This window comes from Bubalus kerabau, chromosome 6, assembly GCF_029407905.1.
Source record: "Bubalus kerabau isolate K-KA32 ecotype Philippines breed swamp buffalo chromosome 6, PCC_UOA_SB_1v2, whole genome shotgun sequence".
Taxonomy (NCBI): domain Eukaryota; kingdom Metazoa; phylum Chordata; class Mammalia; order Artiodactyla; family Bovidae; genus Bubalus; species Bubalus kerabau.
Window position 1 is genome coordinate 1,549,648 of NC_073629.1, and position 25,556 is coordinate 1,575,203.

Below are 25,556 nucleotides of genomic sequence, written 5' to 3' on the forward strand. Positions count from 1 at the left end.
GACTGTAGGTGTGTGGGTTTATTTCTGAGCTCCGTATTCTGCTCCATTTATTTGGGCACAAAAATATTGTGCCCAAACCATGCTGTTTTGATTACTATAGCTTGTAGTATTGTCTGAAGTCTGGGAGGGTTATGACTCCTGCTTTGTTCTTTTTCCTCAGGATTGCTTTGGCAATTCTGGGTCTTTCATGGCTCCATAAAAAGTTTAGGATTATTTGCTCTAGTTCTGTGAAAAATGTCATGGGTAATTTGATAGGGATTGTATTTGTCTTTCTTCTTTCACGCGTGGCCTTGCTGCACAGCATGTAGGATCTTAGTTCCCTGACCAGGGGAGAAACTCCCAACCCTGCAGTTGAAGCATGAAGTCTTGACTACTGGACCACCAGGGAAGTAGTTATTCAAAACCAATTTATCCTTCTCCCCACCTTTCTTTGGTAACCTAAGTTTGCTTTCTATGTCTGAGTCTATTTCTGCTTTATAAATAAGTTCATTTGTATCATTTTTTAAGATTCCATATATAAGTGGTATTATATTTTCCCCCTCACTTAGTAATGATAATCTCTATGTCCATCCATGTTACTACAAATGACATTTTATCTTCATTTTTATGGCTGGCTAGTATTCCACTGTATATTTGTACCACATCTTCTTTATCCATTCATCTGTCAGTAGACATTTAGGCCACTTCTGTGAACTGGCTCTTGTGATTAACACTGCAATGAACATTAGGGTGCCTGTACCCTTTTTAATTCGTTTTCACCTTTTGCAGACATACATCCAGGAGTCGAGTTGCCGGGTCATGGACCTGACTTTAGATTTTAAGGGACTCCCGTACTGTTCACCAATTTATGTTCCCAACAACAGTGCAGGAAGGCTCCCTTTTCTCCATGCCTGTTCCAGCATTTATTATTTGTAGACTTTTTGATGATGGCCATTCTGACTGGTGTGAGGTGATACCTCATTGCAGTTTTGATTTTCATTTCTCTAATAATTAGCAACGTTGAACATCTTTTCATGTGCTTGTTGGCTATCAGTATGTCTTATTTGGAGATGTGTCTACTTAAGTTGTGCCCATTTTTGGATTGGTTATTTTTTTTTTTTTAATATATTGGCCTATGTGAGATGTTTATATATATTAGAAATTCAGCCCTGTCAGTCACATCTTTGCAGATGTTTCCTCCTATTCCATAGGTTGTCTTTTTGTTTTGTTTATAGTTACCTTTGTTGTGCAAAAGCTTGTAAGTTTGATTAGGTCCAATTAGTTTATTTTTGCTTTTGATTGTATTACTCTTGGAGATGTATCCAAAAAAAATACTGCTGTAAAATACTGACTTTATCTTTCTAAAAGTGAGTTTGAGATTAGTACAACTAGCATTGACTCATAGTGCTAAACAGAGCAAGAAATTTTTGGCATACAGAAAGTATTACTATCTAATAGCTATTATTACTACCACGTCACCTTCTCTCACCTCTACTGTGGCAAGATCCTTCAGAAGCTGTGTGTTCCCTATGCTTAGCACAGTGCCTGGCATATGATAGGATACAGATTTGTTGAATAGATAAATCCATCTATCCATCATCTATCAAGTCAACATTTATTGAGCAATTGCTAATTGCCAGACAATGTACTACACACTAAAGATGGAACAGTGAACAAAACAGCTAAATTCTGGCCTCTCAGTGCTTATGTTCTGGTAGGGAAAACAGATCAGCACATGTATGGTTTGACAGGGAGAAAAACAGCAGGGATAAGGGGCTTAGAGAGAGCCAGGGGTGGGAGAGGTTGCTTTTTTACATATCACAGAAGGTCTCTCTGAGAAGGTGATATGTGAGCAGACACTTAAAGGAAGTGAAGGAGCAAACCACACAAATGTGCAGAATGTGCATTCTAGGCTGAAGGTGCAAAGGGCCTGAGGTAGGCACATGGGTGGCATTTCTGAAGAAGAAGCCTGTATGGCTGGAGAGCAATTAAATTAAGGAAAGGGCTTTGATCTCTTCTTCACTTGATCTAAACTGAGCACACAACACAATCCAGTAATTGAAAAAGATGTATTAAAGTATTCACAAAAGTACAACAATTGCAAAAGAAAAATTAATGAACATGATGGGTTTTTTACCTGGCTGAATACCGTTCCATTGAAAAACTACAGAGAGCTTGAAATTTAAATGTCAAGTAATCCCTTGTAGGTACCCCCTTAGAAAAACCATGTGCAGTCTTAAGAGGCCTCATTCTGCCAAGAATCAGACACGAAAAGGACAGTCCTGCCATCTGGAAGCAGCCCCACTGCTGTCTAGAGATGAGGATGTTGGGACCCAGGAGAAAGGGCCAAAAGATTCATAGGAGGTGGTTATGAGGAGTTTCAGAAAAGGCCCCAACCCTGAAGTGCTCCACCCCAGTGTGAGCAGCTCCCCGCAGACCAGTCAGTCACAGACCCAGAGTGGGAGGCCGGGGCCCTTGCCCAGTGGAGGCGGGGAGAGGAGGCTCACAGCCATGTTAGCAGAAGCGATAGCTGGTGCCCTGGGTGGGAGCTTCACAAACATGCAGAAAAATAGGGCTCTTGCTCTCAGGAGGTGTTAGGAATGTTCTATACATAGTAGATTCATTGGACATGCTGAGAAAGGAGGAAAAGGAGAATCCCCTTTTCTCTGTTAAAAAAAAAAAAAAGACTAAGAAAATACACACATCAATGCATACACTTGGTCTCTCCACAACGTATTTTCTTCTTCCTTGAAATCTTGGATGGCTGTACAATTCTCACAGTGGGAGGGCTCACCAAGAGTGTCCTCATCCTGGCAGCCTGAAGAATGCTGATATGCATCCCTCCCCTCACTGCCCCCGCTCCCCCCTACACAAAAAGGTCTCCTAAAGGTTCTGGAGTTTTCACCATGGAAGCAGAGAAGGCCCAGGGTACAAGGCAAAGCTGGTCACTTTGCAGAGCTGCTCAGGGCGAGTGTTCTTCATCCCTCTTCCGCATGGGGCCTGTGGGCACAGAGGGACAGGCAGCACAGCCGAAAGGCCTTCCTCCCACGTGCAACACAGACCAGACACACCAGGCTCAGAGACGGCAGGCACGCGTGACGACAAAACCCAGTCCTGCTGACATATATGTCAACAGAATGTGAGCTGGAGTACCATGGGATTCACAGCAGTCTCTCAGAAAATAAAAGACCGCACATATGGGGCAGAGTTTGTTTGTAGCTCATAAACTTTTTCTCTGTGTAACCACCTCCTAAACATCTTTAAATCTAAATTACTCTTTATTTCCTTAGAACTTGGCCTTCAAAGTCTCTCACAAAGAGAACAAGACAGGAAGAAAAAAAGGAAGCAGCTCTTAGGGGACCTCAAACTAAATGAGATGAAAACTAACATTACCTGTGCATTTACCCCCCAATGTGTTCTGGGACTATATCATCAGTATTTTCAATTTTAAATGAAAAAAATTCTTTACAAATCTAACTGTTTTTATCCTCAAAGTCCTTGAAGATATTATTATAGGAGCCAGGCTGCTGTAAGCATGACTGAAGCTTTATAAAGATTCTCTAGAGAGAGCTCTGCCATACTAGAGACTGGCAATCTAATTATTCCATTTCTGCCTACTTAGAAGGAAATGAAATTCTGCTCCTTCAGCTATATGGGGACTTGTTACAAGCACGAAGGACTTCAGCAAAGAATATACCATACCTTTTGCTCTCCAAATAGTACAGTACTCCTCAAGCCAGTCTGGGTTCTCTATTTCAATTATGTATCGATTATGGTACGGATCCAAAAGTACCTGGAAAGAAATGACTTCTGGCATTGATCCTTTGCTAATCTTGCTATGATGAATCCACAAATCGAGATGATATGCTACAGGGTGTAATTTTATAGTCTACATAACACTGAAAGCAGAAAACTGCCCTATATTTTAGAGAGAAAAATAGCAACAAAAATCACATGGTCTTCAAGTGGCATAGGCAAATGGATGCTTTCTAAAAACAACTGCCCAACAGGCGATATACCCTGGGCTAAAGGCCACCCTGAGCACGCTTCCATCACAGCGTCTCCACTCTCCAACTAAGATACACACAAAGGCAGGGTAAGCCCTTATATTAAAAGGCCATGTCTATCAGAATACTAAAAGATCTGCTACTTTCCCCATAAGGCAAACCACGTCTAAATGATGGTGATAGGAATGTGTCTGAATTTTCTCAACTGTAAATGACCCTGAAGGGCAGTACAAAAACAGCAAGGCAATTTATATAGACATAGAATCATACCATCTCTTCATCATGCAACTGGCTCCTTGCACCAGGAAGATTAAATAGAACATTTATACACATCCTTTATACACATCTTTTTCTCCCTCTATGACTAAACATGTGCTTCTCCACATTCTGGTTTCCAAGGCCACATATACTTATGGGCTACATTTTCTGCACAAGAGTCCAGCTCGGATTTGTTTATTGCTTAGGATATGATCGCGGTCTTCTCAATTTTTCCGAATGTCTGCGTACACCACAGACTCTGACTTGTTAATCCTGTCGCTGTGGTGTCCGCCAGAGTGGTCTAGCTGCGCATATATGACTGGGCCCTGGGGAAGAGAAGCAGAATTAGAGGTATGGAAACACTGGTGGCCTTGTGAGGTGCAGGGACAGAAGCGATGATTAAAGTGATATTGTTAGGGTTTCAGAGCGAAGAGTTCCCCCTTTTGAATGTCTTCAGGAATATATGTTCCTTCTTAGGAACAGTATGTCCAGGACTGACTTTAAAACAAGATGGGTACACTTGGTAACTGTTCAAGATGGTACATAGAGATTTGTTATACTATTCTGTCTACTTTTGTATCTGTTTTAAAATATCTATAACAATATAATATTCTTTCTCAAGAGTTACCCTTAAATACCTGTCACAGAATTCCTCAACTCTTGTAACTGGGATCAGAGTCTCAAGGACAAAGATGGGCACTTCTGCCAACCCAAGTCCACTGAAATCATGACTTTAAGAATGATACAAGAAATCAACACATGCAGTGCCACTTGAAAATACAATCAATTTGAACATTTTATATAAATAAGTACTTTCACAACCCTTAGAGTCCCTTCCAACCCAGAGATTTTAAAACTGTAAACAACAGCAACTACCACAAAATTGCCTTCTTTAGGGGGTAAAAAGAAGTTTAATATAACCCAAAAGCAATTGCCCCAATCCAGGGAATCTCTCCTTGAATAGTCTATTACTGTGCTTAAGTTTTCAATTTTGAAGTCATAAGATCAGCAGCCACAAGCATGTGGTTTAAAATAAACACTCTTGAAACTTCTATATGAATCTAGAATGGTAGATACATGACATATGCATTTGGTGAGACCCACAGAAATGCACAACACAAACAGTGAGCCTTAATACAAACCATGGACTTTACTTAATCATCAAGTTCTCTGTATTAATTCATCAACTGTCACAAAGGTACCACAACAATCCAAGTCATTAACAATCAGGGAAACTTTGGAGAGGAAGGAGTACATAGGACCTCTTTACTTTCTGCTAGATTTTTCTGTAGACTTAACACCGCTCTAAGAAATAAAGTCTACTTTATAAGAAATAACTGAATAAAATAAAATAAACATCCTCACTCCCATCTAGGAGTCCTACAACCAGCGTCCTTTAATGCATAGCGTGGGATCCTGTGCAGTTCAGGCACTCCAACTTCCAGAGAAGGGTTAAACCGAGCTATGCAATGGTGCACCTGAAAGATGAGTTACACAGTAACACCGCTGGACCCACCCGCATGTCGGCGCGGCCAGACCCACCCGCACGCCGGCGTGGCCGGACCCACCCGCACGCCGGCGCGGCCGGACCCGCGGCACGCCGGCAGGCCTGCAGCCTGAACTTCCAGCACGGCAGTAGCACTGGTGAGCACTAGCCGTGTGGCCTCAGCGCAGGCATATTTCTGACCCCCCAAGCATTACTGTCTTCATCTCTAACATGGCACTAGCTCTTAAGGCTGCTGTAAGAATCAGATGATATCTACAAGTAAAACTTAAGCAATGTCTGACAGCATTCGAAATACATCAGTCATTTTTACCATGAACATACTGTTACACAAATATAATTAAAAGTACACCAACGTTACCAATCAAACAAATCAAGCAAAGTCACTTTGTTTTTGGTCAGTGTGTGATACTTTTCATGGCTGTCATGGGTAACGCAACAGATCATGTTGTTAATGCTAACAAACTGAAACCCTCTATATTCATCTCAGAAAGCTGCCAGTTAAATGTGATTCTAAAAAATAAAAAGGTAAACAAACAAATGTTGTTCAAGTCATTATTTAAGGTAGTTTACTACATAGCAATAGGTAACCGATACACTGTGTGAGTGGGAAAGAGAACAGAGAAAGCAACAGAGGAAAATAACAGAATAACCTCTGAGTCAGTCAGTAAATATTAAGAAACTAGGAAGGTCTTTCATGTGAGACAGTATTATTGTCTTTCATGGCACGAGAACACAACAGTTTGTCGAAAGGAACTGGGAAAACACTGAAGGATAAAAGGAGCCCCTACTTACTGATGGGTTAGTTTCTCCAAATCGCTTCCTAACGTCCTCACTCTTTACCTCTTAGAAGCTCTTTAGGCCAGCGGCTTTGTTAAATGCCTAGAACAGCCCCTGGCAGACTGTGGGTGCTGGATGAAAGGTGGATGAAATAATGAATCTAGAGGAATTCTCACCAGCATTGGGGATTGGGAATCTGCCGGTGAATGTAGCTCAGTTTTGACTAGCTCTCTAAAGTCTGGTCTGAGGGAGATTTGGAAGCTGATGGTACCTTCAGTCTCTGTGGAACACGCCTCAGGACTCTGACAAGAAGTCAACCGTCTTCTTTGGCTGAGACCATTGAGGACTTCAGGAGGGGCCAGTGAACCAAGAACTTGGAAATGCACCTGCTATATCGCTAAAACATTCCCTTTGGGGTGTTTGAGAGTTAAAACAATATCAATAATAACAGCTATGCTAACCTAGCTGTACTGTACATCCTGACACCTTTCCTCATCCTCTATTTTTTTTTTTTTTTTGGTGCTACCACAAAGAATTACAACAACCAAGTGAAAAATCACTCCATACATATATATTTTCCTCAACTACTTATTATACAAATAATCCTTACTATTAAAAATGTTTCAAAAAACTAATTGCTTGACCTAGGTTTATTCTTTTAGTTCCAGTTAGAAATGAAATTATCCCTGGACACTACCTGCATGAAATTTAATATAAAAACACAGTGACGACCGAGTAGGGAGAAACTCCAGGAAGAAAGGGTTATGGAAGAGCAAGGAGACCTGTCTCTGAACACATATTAATTTCTTAGAAGCTATTATGTCCTGAATTACACTCTCCATAGCCTCTGCAGCCCTTTAGAATCTGAATCTGGTCCTCCAGGCATTAGAGGAATCACCCTTGACACCCTAACACAGATATCAAGATCTGCTTTAAGCACATGCTCACTGACTGTACACAAAACGCATTTTCAGTATTTATTTCACATCACCAAATACAGATGTGAAACTGTGTGTTGTGACATTCTTTGACATAAATGAAACTAATTATCAAAACAAAGTTGAAAAGAACTGGATATAGGCAGGACAGAATAAGTATACGTCTTAAGAGCCACACGGATCTTGAGGCAGTAACTACTGACCTTGGGCAAGTGACTAAACGATAGTGAAGGAACTTACCTCATAGGACCGCCGTGAGAACTAAATAAGACAATACACGAGTTGTACTTCTGGAGACCTTACATATCTATAGACTAAAGTTGACAAAAACATAACTTTTCCACTCACTGTCCTCCAAAAATACTTGCCCCCTGTTTTTTTTGGCTGTGCCATGTGGTATGCGGGATCTTAGTTCCCCAACCAGGGATCAAACCTGTACCTCTGCAGTAGAAGCTTGAAATCCTAACCACTGGACTGCTAGGGAATTCCCACTTGCCTTTTGTATACCAAGCATTGTTTCCAGAAAAGGATCTAGAAAACCAATTGTCCCAAAGATATACACACAAAGATTATTTGAAATCAATGTCATTCAAAACTAAGCTTTACAGAGAAAGATACTCCAAACTCCTAAGTAGTGCCTATCTGACACCCTTCCCACTTTGTTTGTGGGAGGAGTCCCCCCTGCCTTTTTTTTTTTTTTTAATTAATTTGGAAACCAAATTTATTTTTGGCTGTGCTGAGTCTTCACTGCCACGAGCAGGCTTCTTTTAGCTGCAGTGAGCAGGGGCTGTTTGATAGTTGCAGGGAGCGGGATTCTCTCTGTGGTGGCTTCTCTAGGTGCGTGGGTTCCAGTGGTCGCGACTGGTGGGCACTAGGGCCCAGGCTCAGTAGTCGTGGTGCAAGGGCTTGGTTACTCTGTGGTATGTGGGATCTTCTCGGACCAGGGATTGAACCTGTGTCCCTTGTATTGGAAAGCGGTTGCTTAACCACTGGACCACCAGGGAGGTCCAAGAGCCCTAAATTGGTTCTGGTGTTCACTCCCTTCACTCAGGTAATTTGACTCCACCCTCTCCTGCCCCTGGGGCTTCCCTTGTGCCTCAGCTGGTGAAGAATCTGCCTGCAACGCAGGAGCCCTAGGTTCAATCTCTGGGTTCAATCCCTGGGTTTGGGAAGATCCCCCGGAAAAGGGAAAGGCTACCCACTCCAGTATTCTTGCCTGGAGAATTCCATGGACTGTATAGTCCACTGGGTCGTGAAGAGTCAAACAGGACTGAGTGACTTTCACTTTCACCTCTCCTGCCCCCAGGGGTAAAGTCCGTTATAACCGCTGCCCCCTTCCACAAGATGGCAAGAGGCATCAGCATGTGACCCACTCTGGCCAAGGGAACTAGGAGAAGTTTGCTGAGGGGCTTCTGGTAATTTTCCTTCATAATAAAAACCACCTGGGAGGAGATTCAGCTCTTTCTACAGGTGCCTTTTTTCATGAGCTGCCTCAAGGCATGGCAGTCATTTTGAGGTTGAGGGAAGGAGCCTGAGAACAATGTGCTCAGAGGATGAAAGAATAAGATGAAAAGAACTTGAGTCTTAAGGACACTACTGGACCACTAAACTAATGAACACAGAGGTACCCTGCTTTGGGGTCTCTTGTGAGTTAACAAATCTCTTACTGTTAAAGGTATTTTTAGTCAGGTCTTCTGTTACTAATCTTCCAATTATAACAAAAATAGTGGCCAAAGACAGATGAGTAATATAGCACAATTCATGTCCTGCCTGGCTATTATGTTTTCATCTTTTGTAAATTTCCTTCCAGAGCACTAGTATTGTTTCTCTTTTGATAAAATAACATGGAGTTATTTATCCACTCAAATAGTAATGACTAATGCTATTAGACTCTCAGATGATGCCTGCAGGTAGAAAATGGAAGGCTTTGCTGATCAAGGAACATGTCTTGATAGAACCACTGGAAGAAAGTACTAAGGGATAGTTTGCAAATATTCCTGCCATGTGTCCCCTTCACACATCTGACTGCGTACGTGGGCAGTGACTGCCTAAACCCGTCCTTATAAGGCACAGTAGACCATGTTTGCTTGTGTGTGTGTGTATTAGTCGCTCAGTCGTGTCTGACTCTTTGCAACCCCATGGACTGAAGCCTCCCAGCCTCCTCTGTCCATGTAATTCTCCAGGCAAGAACACTGGAGTGGGTAGCCAGTCCCTTCTCAGGGGATCTTCCCGACCCAGGGATTGAATCCAGATGTCCTGTATTGCAGGTGGATTCTCTACTGTCTGAGCCACCAGGGAAGCCCGCAGTGTACCATGAACCCTTATAATTAGCAAAGGAAAAATGAGAAGGTCTTTAGACGTCAACTTGCCCTAACCCATTATTTAATAAGAAGGTGTTTAGACATCAACTTGCCCTGACCCATTATTTCAAAGATTAAGGGAACAAATGCTGAAGTTAAATAATTCCCTGCAAGTTTACACCATTAGCTGGACCCAAGAGTCAATACTAGTTTGTAACACATGACTAACCCTTAATACACTAAGATGTCTATCTAATAAATATGAAGATTTCCTCAAGGTTGTTTGTTAGGATGTACACATAAAAAAATTCTCCATATCATGGAAAAGCTTGAAGATGATCCCAGCAACCCAGGAGCCTCTGAGTTTCTGTAGGGCAGGAACCAGGTGATAATCATCCCTGTGTTTTCCATGTTCAGCTAACATTGCATATATGCTGAGCACTTAGATGTGTGTGGAAGTGATACATACAATGCAAAGATCAGGTTGTCAAAACAACTGCTACGTTTGGTTATGCTCAATTTATAAAAAGTATTTAATCTCATAAATTCCCTAATAAGAAGAACATATTAGGTCAAGCCAGTTTTCTCCAAACAGAAACCTTTTCTGCTTCAGTCTGAACAAGTGGAAGATAGAATATCAAACGGATTCTGGTGAGAACAACTTCCATAAACTCCTCTGGTGCTCAGAGAGGTGTTTCTGCCACACACACTGAGAGTGCCACGTGATGGTGAGTAAGAGCACACACCAGTGTCGCCTGAGGCCCTCTGGTGCTTAGGAATTCTGTGGAGTATTTGAAGCAAATGTTTTAACCCCAGGATAGCAGCCCTTGTTTTAAGGTGACCACTGAATGAAAACCTAAATAAAACAAAACTGGAAGATAAATCTGCAAGGAAATCACAGTTCCAAGTCTCATGTTGACTGGCAAAGGCTTTATAAACTCCAGAATCAGGTTAAGGCAGAAAATATCTTTAACAAGTTGTACAAGTATAAAATAAAAGATACATTATTACTTGATTAAAAATAACCAAGTAAGACAAAGGCTACTCCAGGTAATGTCACTTAACAGAAACCCTGATTTGCAACATGTTCAGCATTATGTGAACCAAGAAGGTACAGATGTCCAGGCTGGGTTTAGAAAAGGAAGCGAAACTAAAGATCAAATTGCCAACATTCACTGGATTATAGAGAAAGCAAGGGAATTTCAGAAAACATCTATCTCTGTTTCATCAACTATGCTAAAGCCTTTGACTGTGTGGATCATGACAAACCATGGAAAGCGCTCAGAGAGACGGGCGTACCAGCCCGTCTTACGTGTCTCCTGAGAAGCCTGCATGCAGGCCAAGAAGCAACAGTCAGAACCCTGTATGGAACAACTGACTGGTTCAAGATCGAGAAAGGGGTCTGACAGGGCTGTCTGCTGTCACCCTGTCTGTTTAATCGAAACACTGAGCATATCATGAGAAATGCCAGGCTGGGTGAGTTACAAGCCAGAATCAAGATAGGCGGGAGAAACATCAACAATCTCAGATATGCGGATGATACCACTCTAATGGCAGAAAGGGCAGAGGAACTAGAGAGCCTCTTGATGAGGGTGAAGGAGGAGAGTGAAAGAGCCGGCTGAAGACTAAGTATTAAAAACACTAAGACCATTGCATCCGGCCCCATTACTGCATGGCAAATAGAAGGGGAAAAGGTGGAAGGAGCGACACATTTCCTCTTCTCGGGCTCCAAATCACTGCAGATGCTGACTGCAGCCATGAAATCAGAAAATGATTGCTTCTTGGCAGGAAAGCGATAACAAACCTAGACAGTGGGTTGAAAAGCAGAGACATTACTCTGTGGACAAAGGTCTGTATAGTCAAGGCTATGGTCTTCCCTGTGGTCATATATGGTGTGAGAACTGGACCATAAAAAAGGCAGAACACCAAAGAACTGATGCCTTCAAACTGTGGTGCTGGAGAAGATTCCTGAAAGTCCCTTGGACATCAAGGAGATCAAACCAGTCAATCTTAAGGGAGATCAACCCTGAATATTCACTGGAAGGACTAATGCTGAAGCTGACGCTCCAGTATTTTGATCATCTGATGCACACAGATGACTCACTGGAAAAGTCCCTGATGCTGGGAAAGACTGAGGGCAGAAGGAGAAGAGGGCATCAGAGGGTGAGATGGCTGGATGGCCTCACCAGTGCAATGAACATGAATTTGGGCAAACTCTGGGATCTGGTGAAGGACAGGGAGGCCTGACGTGCTGCAGTCCACGGGGTCACAAAGAGTTAGATACAACTGGGCGACTGAACAACAACAAGAGAGAAGAGGCTTTCGGGGACCTACAATGAGCACAAAGAAAATAACCCAGGAATCAAACTGGGAAACACTGAGGCTCTCCTCTCAAAACTGACCTAAGGTCCAACTGCAAACAGTGAAAAACGATAGTATAGATTGACCCAGTATGTGAACTGCTTTCCATTAACTTCCAGAAAATGCCAGAGTCAGGACTGGGCAGAACCCCAGGAGTGTACTCACAAGAGAGCAGAGCCTGGCTCTGACTCAGGGACAGTGGGCACAGCAGGCTGGGGTCTGGATGCTGAAAACAAGAGACGCCAGCCACTCCAGTCTTCCTGCCTGGAGAGTCCCGTGGACAGGGGAGCCCGGTGGGCTACAGGCTATGGCCTCGCAAAGAGTCGGACACAACCGAGCGACTAGCACTCTCATTTTTAAGTCCACTTACGGAGTGCCTTCATTATGAACAGACAACCAAGGATCACGGGGCATTTGAGGAAAGCTTCTAACATGAAGACAAAAACTATAAGAGAAAAAAGGGAATTCAAAAGAAACAATAACAGAAGAAAACATTTTTTAAAAAATCATATAAAACAAGAACAAATTGTACAGAGAGATAAGACAATGTATTCGTGAAAACAAGTGCGGGCTACTAGAATCTGAGAATAAGGAATAGTCCTTGAAAATTACTTGAACGATTACTATCTTCCCCTTGAGGAAGAACTTAAATATTTAATAAAAGTTGGAGGATAAAGTTGTAGAGATTTTCCAGAAGAAAATTGCAAAACAGAAAAAATAAGAACTGCTCTAGGAAATGATCCAATTCTTAATAGGAATTTCCAAAACAGAGAGTAAGAAAATGGAGGAGGAAATTTTCCAGAGAATAATGGAAGACAGTATCCTAACTGAAGGACATAGCTTCCAGATTGAAAGAGTCCTCTGAGTAGCCAGTATAAATGTATGAAAAAATCCCACAATTTTATAAAATTTCAGAACACAAGGGATAAAAAAAGATGCTAAGAGAAGGAGAATAAAACTGGCTCTACACAAAGGAGGAGGCATCAGGACAGTATCAACTTCTTGGCGTTGGAAGCTAGAAAAATCAGCAATGCCTCAAAATGCTGAAGGAAAATGATTTCCAATCTGGAATCCTACCCAACCAGATTCTCAGTCAAGCTTGAGGGAGGAGAATAAAAACAATTTCAGACCTGCTGAAGACAAACATATTATTTTACAGTTTTGGAGGTCCAAAGTTTGAGATGGGTTTCACTGGGGTCAATCAAAACATCAGTAGAGCTGCGTTCCTCCTGGGAGCTCCAGGGAGAATCTGCTTCCTTGCTTTCCCCACCTTATGAGAGCTGCTTGCATTCCATGGCTTGTGACCCCTTTCTTCATCTTCAAAGCCAGCAAAATAGTCTTCAAATCTCTGGCTCGGACCCTCCTGCTTCCCTCTGATAAGGACCCTTCTGATTACATTTGGCCCAAGTGGATAATCCAGGAAAATCTCCCCATCTCAAGATCCATAAGGTAATGATCTTGACGTGTAATGTAACATATCCCACAGGTTCCAGGGGTCAGGATGTGGACATCTTTTGGAGGTCATTATTCTGTTTACCATACAAAGCCTCAACATTCGTATCTGCTGTGCATCCTTTCTCAAGAAGTTATGGAGGATATGTTCTACCCCACTATGGGAATAAAGCAAAAAGGTAAGGATCTGAGGTCCGACAGAAGCGAGAGAAAGAAAATTTCTTGGGAGGGGAGGCCCAGGATGACTCCTACACAGCAGCCTAAAGCACAACAAAGCCAGAAGATTTCAACAGGCATGTCTCCATGAATAAAATGAAACCAACAGAATATCTGATGTGTCTGAATGTGCTCAGAGTTTTTTGCCTGGAGAGTTTTGAGATGGAGTGCATTAATAGATAAGCACTTAGAAAACTAAGCAAATAAAAACCAAAGTAAAGATGAGCTCTATGACAAACAACAAAAAAATTGTACAAAAAAACCAAATGTATGCAGTACAACAGTGATAAAAACAGGTATATGTAACAGTGAAAAATAACACCTAACCACATATCCATACTGGGAAGAAGCATGTGGCCACGTATATACTTGAAAGTGTATGTTGGGAAGAAGGGCTTGAAGGGAGGGGCTAAATTCAGTAATAAAGTTGCTCAGAAATATGAAGATAAATATCAGGGAAAAAATGGCAAAAAGAGAAACTTCCCTGGTGATACAGTGAATAAAAATCCCCCTGCTAATGGAGAGAACACGAGTTTAAGCCCTGGTCAGGGTAGATTCCACATGCCACAGAGCAACCGAGCCCAACTACTGAGCCTACGTGCTGCAAATACTGAAGCCCAAGCGCGCTACAGGCTGTGCTCGGCAACAAGAGAAGCCACCGAATAAGCAGCCCAGGCACCAGAACAAAGAGTGAAAGTGAAAAGTGAAGTCGCTCAGTCAGTCGTGTCCGACTCTTTGCGACCCACTGTACTGTAACCTATCAGGCTCCTCCGTTCATGGGATTTTCCAGGCAAGAGTGCTGGAGTGGATTGCCATTTCCTTCGCCACGGGATCTTCCCGACCCAGAAATCAAACCCCGGTCTCCCGCATTGCAGGCAGACGCTTTACCGTCTGAGCCACCAGGCAGGCCGGCCCTGCTTAAAACAGCCACAGCTAGAGAAAGTCCACGTGCACCAACAAAGATCCAGCACAACCAAAAATAAGTGAGTAAATAAAAATTTTAAAATAGCTACAAGAATGGAAAGTGTTTGGCTACTGTTTCTTAAATTTTTTTTTTTACTTCCCTTTCCTTCTCAGCCTCCAATCAGGTTGCTTAGTATTGTTTGCTGGCTTACTACTATAGTTCTGTTCATGGCTCCCAGTTTTTCTTTCATGCTTTGTTTTGGTTAGTTTCAATTGCTTCTTCAAGTTTACTGAATTTTTCTTCCATTGTGTCTAATCTATCATTTATGCCATCCAATGTTTTTTTCATTTCTAGAAGTTTCTTCCATTTTGGTCTTTTTTATATTTCTATTTCTCTCCATATTATGTTAAGGTTTCCCTTACAACCTTAAGTTTATTTTTAAGATTTATAATATTTAAGGTCCTTGTCTATGAATTCTATCACCTATGTCACTTCTGGGTTTGCTTCTATTGGTTGACTTTTCTCTTGACTATAAGTTTTATATTCCCCCTTCTTTGCATGCTTGGTAATTTTTGACTGATGTCAGACATTGTGAATTTTTTTTTTTAACACCTTTAAAACCTTTGTATTGGGGTAGGCTTCCCAGGTGGTGCTAGTGGCAAAGAACCCATCTGCCAATGCAGGAGACATAAGAGATACAGGTTTGATCCCTGGATTGGGCAGATCCCCTGGAGGAGGTCATGTAAACCTACTCCAATATTCCTGCCTAGAGAATCCCATGGACAGAAGAGCCTGAGGGGCTACAGTCCATAGGGTTGCAGAGTCAGACACGACTGAATGGATGTAGCACATACACACAGCCAGTCAGACACTGGGAATTTTTTGACGGCAGGTGTTGGATTTTGTTTTTTGGTGTTTCTCTTTTTAAAAACTTGAAGCATAGTTAATTTACAATACCGTGTTAGTTTCAAGTGTACGGCAAAGTGATTCAGCTACACACACACACACACACACACACACATATATACAAATATACTTTTTTGTACATATATGTGTGTGTGTATATATATATATAATATACACTTCTTTAGATTCTTGGATTTTGTTATATTGTTGTAAAGACTGGATTTTGTGCTGGCATGCACCTAAATTACTTTTAGATTAGTTTGATTCTTTAAACGCTTCCTTTTTATGGTGGGTCCATAGCATCCATAATCTGGTGCTGATTTAGCCCTACTACCAAGGTGCTCATTTAGTCCCATTACCCCGATGGCTCAGCGGTAAAGAATCTGCTGCCAATTCAAGAGACATGGGTTCAACCCCTGGGTCGGGAAGATTCCCCGGAGAAGGAAGTGACAACCCACTGCAGTATTTTTTTTTCCCCTACTCCAGTATTCTTGCCTTGGAAATCCCATGGACAGAGGAGCCTAGAGGGCTATAGTCCATGGCATCACAGAGTTGGATGCAACTTATGCCACTAAGGTGTGACCATTCTGAGAACTCCAACCAATACCCTGTACATAATGAGTTCTCTCCACTCTGCGTTTGAGAACACAAACTATTTCCAGTCCTGGGTAAGTTTCAGGGCACTGTACAACCTACTGCTTTCCAGGCAGCTCTTCTCTGGCCACCAGGACCTGTCGCCCACACATCCACAAATCTGTATTTAGCAAAGGCTCAAGGGGACCCGTCGCGTCTTCTCTCTACACTGTTTCTTCTTCTCTGGCACGGTGTCTCGTAAATCCTAGCCACCCTGGCCTCCCCAGCTCAGTGGGACAGCTGAGCCGTTTCTGCTTCCCCGCAGTACTGCAGTCTGGGAGATGCCCGGAGGAAGCCGGGACGATCACAGGGCTGCCCTTAGTCCCATCTCTCAGGAATCATGGTACTGCACAGCCTGTCTCCCAGTGTAGAGAATTCTTTCTTTCTTCCCCTACCCCCAGTTTGTTTTCAATAGAACAACTTCTACAGCATTTCAAGGGCAGAAGAAAAAGTTTCCAGGGCTTCTTTAGGTATAATGTCTACCTGTAACTTTAATGCCTTTATTCACAACCTTATTTCTATTCACAATCCAAATTAGTAAATTAGGTATCTGAGGCATACTATGTAAACTGAGAGAGAGAGACAGAAAGACACACAGATAAAAAGAATGAGAGAGATGAACAGACAGACTAGGAATCAGTAAGGTCCTGATGCTGTGAAAGAATATACGCTGCCTAGAAATCTAAGGTTCGAGCCCCAATTCTGTTGCTAACTGCTCTGTGCTTTTAATAATTTAACATCACAAGGCCTCCGTGTCCTCACCACATATGACTACTGCAGACTACGACTGTGGGGTAATTCTTCCACAAAACACTGTTATTCTTTTCTTTACTTCCTCTTAAATCCACCCCCTAATCCCTCCTCCTCAGAGCAAAGTTATAACTGGCCACATTCCTTCTGACACTTTCTATCCCAGAAGAACAGAATCAGTACTAAGCTCTGGAATTTCTGCCCCAGCCACAATTATAGTTACATCAGCATGGACAAGACACAATATTAACCACAATGCTAGATTCCATGCTAAGTTCCAAATAAAAGCTATTTCTTCTCTGTACTTCCTACAAAAAGCAGAAACCAGACTTTCCTGTTCATCAAGCCTACTAATTATACAAGTAACTGCTTGCTGCGGCTGCTGCTAAGTCGCTTCAGTCGTGTCCGACTCTGTGCGACCCCATAGACGGCAGCCCACCAGGCTCCCCCGTCCCTGGGATTCTCCAGGCAAGAACACTGGAGTGGGTTGCCATTTCCCTCTCCAATGCATGAAAGTGAAAAGTGAAAGTGAAGTCGCTCAGTCATGTCCGACTCTTAGCGACCCCATGGACTGCAGCCTACCAGGCTCCTCCGTCCATGGGATTTTTCAGGCAAGAGTACTGGAGTGGGCTGCCATTGCCTTCTCCGAATCCTAAAGAATTCATACAAAATAACTTTTCTGTTTTATTATCAATACCAAAATCAACTTACTCCTGTGAATTTCATGGCTTAAGGTACACCTCAATATAGAATCTAGTTCACCAGCTTTAATTCTTTGAGCAATTAGGGAAGAAGTGTTTACATCTGACATTCATCTCCTAATTTTGCTTGAGCCAATCTGTTAGTGGTGGTTTGGTGGAAACCTTTACTCAAGTCAGATTCTTTTCCACATACTTTCTTGTGTTCCTCCTAAACCAACCCCTACATTCTTCTCTGCTTCTCCTGCTCTGTCTGTTTCACTCTCTCACAGCTCAGTATTATTCTTTTCCGCATCCCAGAACACGACACAGCACCAAACTGCAGCACATGGTACAGGGGGCAGACCGCAATCAGCTGTTACCTGGTGAGATCCAGAAGGCAGGCTCTTTACTAGACCCTCTGTGTCGGAGGGAGACTTCCGTGAAACCTGCTTAACTGGTGACACATTCTCTGATGTATTGCAGCTGATAAGTTGGCAATTTGGAGAACAAATGTAAAAAAAAAAAAATTAAAATGGAAACATAAAATATAGAAATGCAAGTGATGACAGATGAAATAGCAGATATATAAAAACAAAACTCAACAAAACAATGAGTATCAAAACAATCACATTTCTTGAAACTAATTTTTATCCCTGACACTAATTCTTCCAAGTCAGTGATGCTACTCCAGGGGAGGAAAAGAAACCAATGTGGGATGACCACTTTGTCCCAGTTTACAACAATGATACCTGCTGAATGGGATTCTGGCTATAATATACATTTATCCTTTGGCTGCTTTGGCTTTTTCCCCTGTTATCAATCCTCCTTTGGCATACAGGTTTAAAGGAGCGAGCTATACCTTCTTGATAGCTATTCACTTTTGTGATCATCAAAGGCAAACCTCTTCTGAATGTGCTTCCAAAATGACAGATACAGATCCAGGCTTGTAGTCTTGGCTCATCTCATACCTTCGATTCCCTGGGTCCCCATTGTTTGTTTCCCCACCAATTCCACAACCAAATCAAAGAAAATCCAGGAAGTCATGGATGATAAGAAACTGTGGAATGCCACATCACATGGGCTGAACTTTTTCAGGGGCACAGGGGGTTTTCAACAGCTAGGCCTATCTCATAAATAAACCAGGGAGAATTGATGCCAAGAGGTAACTCATTACAGATTCCTTGATGGGATGTGTTTTCAGCAGAGCTTAAATCCTTTATAATGTACTTTTAAAAAATCTTAGAAGTGTGGAGAGAAGCACTTAAAGTGTTGTTATTAAGATCAAATCATAAAAGCATTCTGCAAACTGTGCTTTCTCTGAACCAGGAGGCTATATACCCCAAACCAAAATGGTTTGAGTATTCTAACACAAAGAGGGTCTAACTCAGTAATAATAAGTATTAAAAAAAAACTAACACACACACACACAGAGGCATCTTACATGAAGAACATATATGTTCAGATGACCATAAAACCTGACAACCCAATTTCACTGGGATGGTACACTCAACATGTTTCTAATACAGACACAGGACATATTTGTAGACAAACCATGATAGCTGTTGGGTTAGCTCAGAGATAGATGGTTAGTTGTCAACAAGGGAGATGGGCTGAATACACACACAGGAATATTAACAGCAACAGCCAGTGTGATTGGTTACCATGTGTCTAGTGGGAGTGGAAGAGGAGACCCAGCCCTGTTATAGTCCCAAAGTGTCGTCTATGTCAGCTTTTCTTAAGAAGTGGAAGATAAGCAGGATCTGATCTTGGCACACCAAGGTAGAAAAGGCAGGAGAGGAGGGAAAAAAAACAAGTAAGAAGAACAGCAGCATTCATGATGCCATGCAAGATTCTAAGGCACACTTTCCTGTGCTTTCATTAACCCAAAAGCATGAACCAAGATTGGCATGTCTCCACCTGGATTAGTTTCATGTTGAAAACCAATGTTCTGGTTATGTTTCATCATAAATTACTCACCATGCAAGGCAGCGAGTACAGTCAGCAAAACAGAAACATTCCAAGCAAGTGATATCTGAATTTGAACACTCAAACTCCTTAAAACACAGCACTCCTAAAAAGTAAAGCAGCAGAGCCCAAAGAGAGAGGTCCTACCATCCACCAACCAAGGAGTTCAGGGCATGCAACCCTCTCAGATCATAGTCCCTTCATGCACTTGGGATGCAGCCCGTGCTCCATCAGCTGAAACCCAGCCTCACTCTCAGTCTTACCACACAAGTTCTACAGAGCTTTTATGGGCTAGCTGTCCAGCTGGAGTGGTAAAAAGAGAGGGTCCTTCAATTAGACACACATCCTCTGCTCAAATGTGTTATCTTTGAGAACCCACAAACAAAAAGAAAGTCTACTTTTCTTTAATGGTGGTGTATTTTGGTGTTCAACTCTTATTATCCCCCTTGAATGAGTCTAGCCATGCATTCAAGAACAAGTCATAAACTACTTTTAAAACTACAAACAGGAAAAGTCCTGCATCATCACGTCAGGTAGGAGTCATTTACCAGCACACTCTCCCCAGGCATTGTTATGATTATTACATTTACCTATTTGAAAAGAAGAGCCTTGTAAGATTATTACCAAGAGATCAAAGTAAACTCATACTGGAGCAAGAGATCTGTGGCTTAATAATACTAATCTCAGAGTGGAAGGTACTCAGAGAGCACAGACTACAGAGCGTCCACTTCAGCAAACCTAAGAAAGAATCTAAAACAGGCATTAGCATCACATTCCACGTTTAAGGGCAGTCCATTGATTTCTGCTTGCCCACACAAAACACTTTCTAAGGAGAAAGCTCAGTTCCGACGTGAAAGTTAACAGCAGCTAATTCTTCACCATTCTTTTTCCATACAACATATAGAAGTTTTCACAAATTTTGACTCCTTCCCTCCAACTTTCCCCTCGAAAGCAGAGCTTCTTACCCAGCATAATCCCGTTTAGAGTTTCTCCTTCTATAGAGGACAGCCAGAATCATGGTGATAAGCAGAGTGAGACCTAGGACCACGGCAGTAACTATACCCACCACTACCCAAACTGGAAATGCAGGCAAAATCTCTAGAGAGAAAGAACAACAAAATATGTTTAAGGTACATCGCTATAGAGAGAAGAAATGAAATTGTATTAAGTTAATAAACAAGTGTCTTCCTTTAGCAATTACCACACAATCTTTTATTATCCAAATTATGATATTCTAATACCTAACTGGTGACATATGAACATTAACTGATCAAGAATGAGCTTCAGAACTCAACACATTTATATATATGTAATCCCTCTCAATGCTCTAACTCAAAGAAAAGCTGGGTATGTGAATTTACCTCAATCTATCCTCCAACAAAGCAGACTTTGTCTCAAAATGAGATCCAGAACCTGCATTTCCTGGCTTATTCTCCAAAAAAAGGTGAAGAAATAGCTATACTGTTTCTGCCAGTGTTAAAGCTTTCTCCCGGAGAATATTGTGTGTGAAGTCGCTGAGTCGTGTCTGACTCTTTGCGACCCCATGGACTGTAGCCTACCAGGCTCCTCCATCCATGGGATTTCCCAGGCAAGAGTACTGGAGTGGGTTGCCACTGCCTTCTCCAGAGGATCTTCCTGACCCAGGGATCGATCCCAGGTGTCCTGCATTGTAGGCAGATGCTTTACTGTCTGAGCCACCAGGGAAGTCAGAATATTAAAACAATACTAATCTCCTTTCCCACTACCCACCACATGTAACTATAATGAATCTGGTCTTACTTCTAACTAACAATGAAAAATTCATACTCCAGGAATCTGATCCATATGCTCCAGACAGCAGGTATATAAATGGAGAAATTGAACACTCCAGTTGGAAGGAGTTCCCTGACCCCCACAGATGTTTCGTAGAGCCACAGTTCATGGAAACAGAGATCATAACTGTATAGCAGAAATACCCCTTTCAAACACATCCTGAAACATAACTCTTAAGGGGATTGTATCACTACTGCAAAAATATTCAAGGAAGTACCTTTCTCTACAACATAGAGCCTAATGTGTCCTGGCTGGACAACAATGTCAGGAGGGTTTTTGACATCACAGATGTAGGTGCCATTGTGAATAAACTGCATATTTTCTATGTTGATTGATGCATCTTTCTTGTCAAGGTCTCCAGCCCAGCTGATTCTGTCCTTAAATGGTGGATAATTCCCAGCATACACTTGCCCTTGGGAGTAGTGGAAAAACTGCAATTAGAAAAAAGAACACATGAGCTATTCTCAAAGGCAGAAGTTCTAAACTCTAGTACAGGCATACTGTGAAGGGTTCTTTCTAAAAAAGACTTCATTTGAGGAGCTCCAATCAAGATTGTGGAGCAAGTACATGGAAAAAAGACCACATCCAGAAAGAAATGCCACATCATCAAGATGTGATGATAAAAGAAATGCAAATCTCAAGCCTTGGAACCCAAGCCAGACAGGGGTTTAGAAATCATGGAGCCCAACCCTCTTTCAGTTGAAGAAATAAACTTGTACACTGTCTCTAATCCTCTCAATACTCCTGTGATATAGCAATTACCAGCCATATTTGTATAAATAAGGAGATTGAGACTCAAAGAAGCCATTTGCCTGAGGTCACAATGATAACAGGTGGTAGATTCAAAGTCAGGACCACCTGATTCTTCAAAGCCAATGCTCTGATGGACACCAGGATTGAGCCCAGTGAATCCAAAAGTTTCAGCCTTAATTCACAAAGCTTACCATTAAGATACACGAAGGCATCAAGAAAAAGAAGCCAAAATATCACAGATCAGTTAATCTGGTGGGTTACCCCATTTTACTTACGTGTTTTCTATAGAAAAGTCATGGATATGTGAAAGGAACACAGCCCAGACAACCCAAGAGAGTCTCGTCTGCCTTTGCAGGTTCAGCCTTTAGCCCTTTCTTCTTTGCAGTCTCATTCTCTCTGCAGACCTGCTTTTACCAAAGGAACTCATTTCTCAAAGGAACTTTCTCAAACCCAGTCCCCTGAAAATAAGGTCAGGCCTGGAGGGTGGGGATCTATTTTCATATGTGGCTCCAATCTACACAGCTCTGCTGGAGGCCTGATGTCTTTGTTCTTATTCACCGATGGGGAAATTGTAGGGTTGGGGACGGCAATCAGCATTAGTGAACCACTGAGCTGTACTAGCAATCCAAACACAACATTTTCAGAATCTTTTACAGAAGCTGAAATCTTATCCATTGTACAATCTCACCCATTCCTATGATTTAACGGCCATCTATATTTTGTTAACTTCTTAATCTCTCTCACCCATAGTACTCTCTGGAGCTCTAGACTCCTAATCCAACCGCCTACTTACTTTAGCTTAGCTGTCCCCACCCTCCCGTTTGCCACCTTATCCTACAAACTCCATCTTCTACCTCTGACATCCTGACTGATAGCAGCATGCCAGTCTCCCAAACCATACGTTTTGGAATTATCACTGATTCGTCTTTCTTCCCATTCAGTCAGTCTCCCAATCCTGTCAATTCTATCTCCTAAGTTTCTCTCTTCTATTTGAGTCCCACCAATACTACCTGATTTTATGTCCTCATTGCTATTGCTATTGCTAAGTCACTTCAGTCATGTCCAACTCTGTGTGACCCCATAGATGGCAGCCCACCAGGCTCCCCCATCCCTGGGATTCTCCAGGCAAGAACACTGGGGTGGGTTGCCATTTCCTTCTCCAATGCATGAAAGTGAAAAGTGAAAGTGAAGTTGCTCAGTCGTGTCCGACCCTCAGCAACCCCATGGACTGCAGCCTTCCAGGCTCCTCTGTTCATGGGATTTTCCAGGCAAGAGTACTGGAGTGGGGTGCCATTGCCTTCTCCGATGTCCTCATTATCTTGGACTATATGACCTTTTAACTGGTCTCAAGTTCCTCTAATCCATCTTCCATAATGCTTAAATGATTACTGGGAAAAAAATTTATCAAATATATACCCTGTGTTTAAAATAAACTAATGCTTATCAGGAACTATGAAGGGTCTGAGATTTTACACTCTCTGCAACTCAGCCATAGGTTCACAGATGCTGGCAGAAACACAAGACTTACGGGAAGTCTTTGTTCTCCTGTTAGAAGACCTGGACACAAAGAACCATGTTTTTATCTGTGGCCCCTGCCCCTCAGAGTCCACAAGGACAGCACAGAGGGACTAGGGTGGATGCTGTGCACACAGAGGCTCTGCATCATAGCTGAGGAGCCCCAAGCTTGGACAACCCCAATCTTTTATAATGGGCAGTAAGCCCATCTGACCTTTGCCCCAAAGGCAGACATATTACTATCGTGGACAGTAAGCAAGCCTGTCTTCCGCTCCAGAAGGAGACACCCTCTCTGCCTGCTAAGACTAGTCACTGTACAAGAAGGGCAGCCAAGGCCTCTGCTTGCAAGATGGACAGAAATGTGAAATACCTGAAAAATAACATTCTGACACTCATAACCACTCTACAAGGTAAGATTCACCTGCCAGATATTTTGCAAGTGAGGAAAGTGAGGCTCATAACCTTAGTGACTTACTCAAGGTCACAGGTCTTAAGAGACAGAATTCAAACTCAGCTCTGATTTCAAAGCTTAAGCTATTTCTGTTATTTTAATGCCTCTCAAGTCTGATCATATCTTGCCTGGCCCAAGCCCTTCACCCTCTCTTCTTTACCAGGAAATAAACCATAAGCTCTTAGCTCAGCAAGCAAGTCCTTCTGGCATCTGGTCTCTGCTTTCCTTTCTACCTCATCTACAGACATTCCCCGCCCTGTACTTCTGAAACAGTAATGAAAACCTACACTACACCCTTTCCCACTGCTGGGTCTCTGCAGCCCCTCCCTCATTAGACCTGATGCCTCTGAAACTGTATTTGTCTCTGTGCTTCTCTGCACTTGGCACATCACTGGAACTGTATATGTTTGCTGAACTGTGCGATTGATAATGATTTGGTCAAACCAGTAAGAAAGAGTAACAAAATGGTAAAAAGAAAAAAAAAAAAAAAAAACCACGAAACTCATACAAAAAAGAGACTAGACCTCCTTTAAAGTGCAAGTTAGTCACTCAGCTGTATCTGATTCTTTGTGACTCCATGGACTGCCAGGCTCCTCTGTCCATGTAATTCTCCAGACAAGAACACTGGAGGGGGTTGCCATTTCCTTCTCCAGGGGATCTTCCCAACCCAGGGATCGAACGCAGGTCTCCTGCATTGCAGGCAGACTCGTTACCAACTGAGCCACCAGGGAAATCAAATCTCCTTATCAACCAACATTTATCAAGCAAAAGCCAGTGATAACATGGTGAGGGACATCAAAAGTGTAAGATAGGTCTCTACCCTTAAAATGCTTCCATTCAAGATAATGAAGAGTAAAACTGTTCTAGTAAGGCACACTCTTTCACAGGAGAGGCCAAGATAACGTGGGCAGGGAGTTTTAAGAACAGCTAAACAGGGAGGACTTCCCTGGTGGTCCAGTGGTTAAGACTCAACGCTTCCAGTGCAGAGGGCACAGTTTTAATCCCTGGTCAGGGAACTAAGATCCCAAATGCCTTGTGGCACGGCCAAAAAAAAAAAAAAAAAAAAAAAAGATAGCTAAAAGGCCAAAGGAGGTATTTAGAGGGATCAGAATGTGAAAACGGGACAGAACTTAAATGGTAAGAGCTCAGAAGTGGAAAAACAAAGCATAAAGTTCTTTTTGCTAGACTGAAGGAGATCACATAGGAGAACATAAGTGGGGCTGGAACCCAATTGTGAGGAGTTTTGAATTCCAGACAAGAACTGTTCGCAATGGGAAACATGAGGATTCTGAGGAGGGCAGTGATGAGGTGAAAGAACTGTTTTAGGATGAGGCACCTGGTGGACTGCAGGGGTGGCTTGAAAGATGGATGATATAAAGTGGAGGAGTGACC

The 25,556-nt window shown here is 42.4% G+C and overlaps 1 protein-coding gene across 2 annotated transcripts in view; it reads right to left on the reverse strand.

Annotated features, from left to right (window-relative positions):
• Positions 1-2,034: 2,034 nt before the first annotated feature.
• The window catches only part of MPZL1 (myelin protein zero like 1), an 81,153-nt gene continuing 57,631 nt past the window's right edge, over positions 2,035-25,556 (reverse strand). The window contains exons 3-6 of one of the 2 annotated variants that reach the window (XM_055587176.1): positions 21,663-21,876; positions 20,599-20,731; positions 18,049-18,151; positions 2,035-4,570 (exon numbers count right to left, since the gene is read on the reverse strand). In XM_055587176.1, the coding sequence (XP_055443151.1) occupies positions 4,469-4,570; positions 18,049-18,151; positions 20,599-20,731; positions 21,663-21,876 (552 nt within the window). In that variant the 3' untranslated portion in view covers positions 2,035-4,468. Of the gene's footprint in view, positions 4,571-4,631; positions 5,723-18,048; positions 18,152-20,598; positions 20,732-21,662; positions 21,877-25,556 lie in introns of those variants that run through there. The other variant, XM_055587175.1, reaches the window with a different exon arrangement.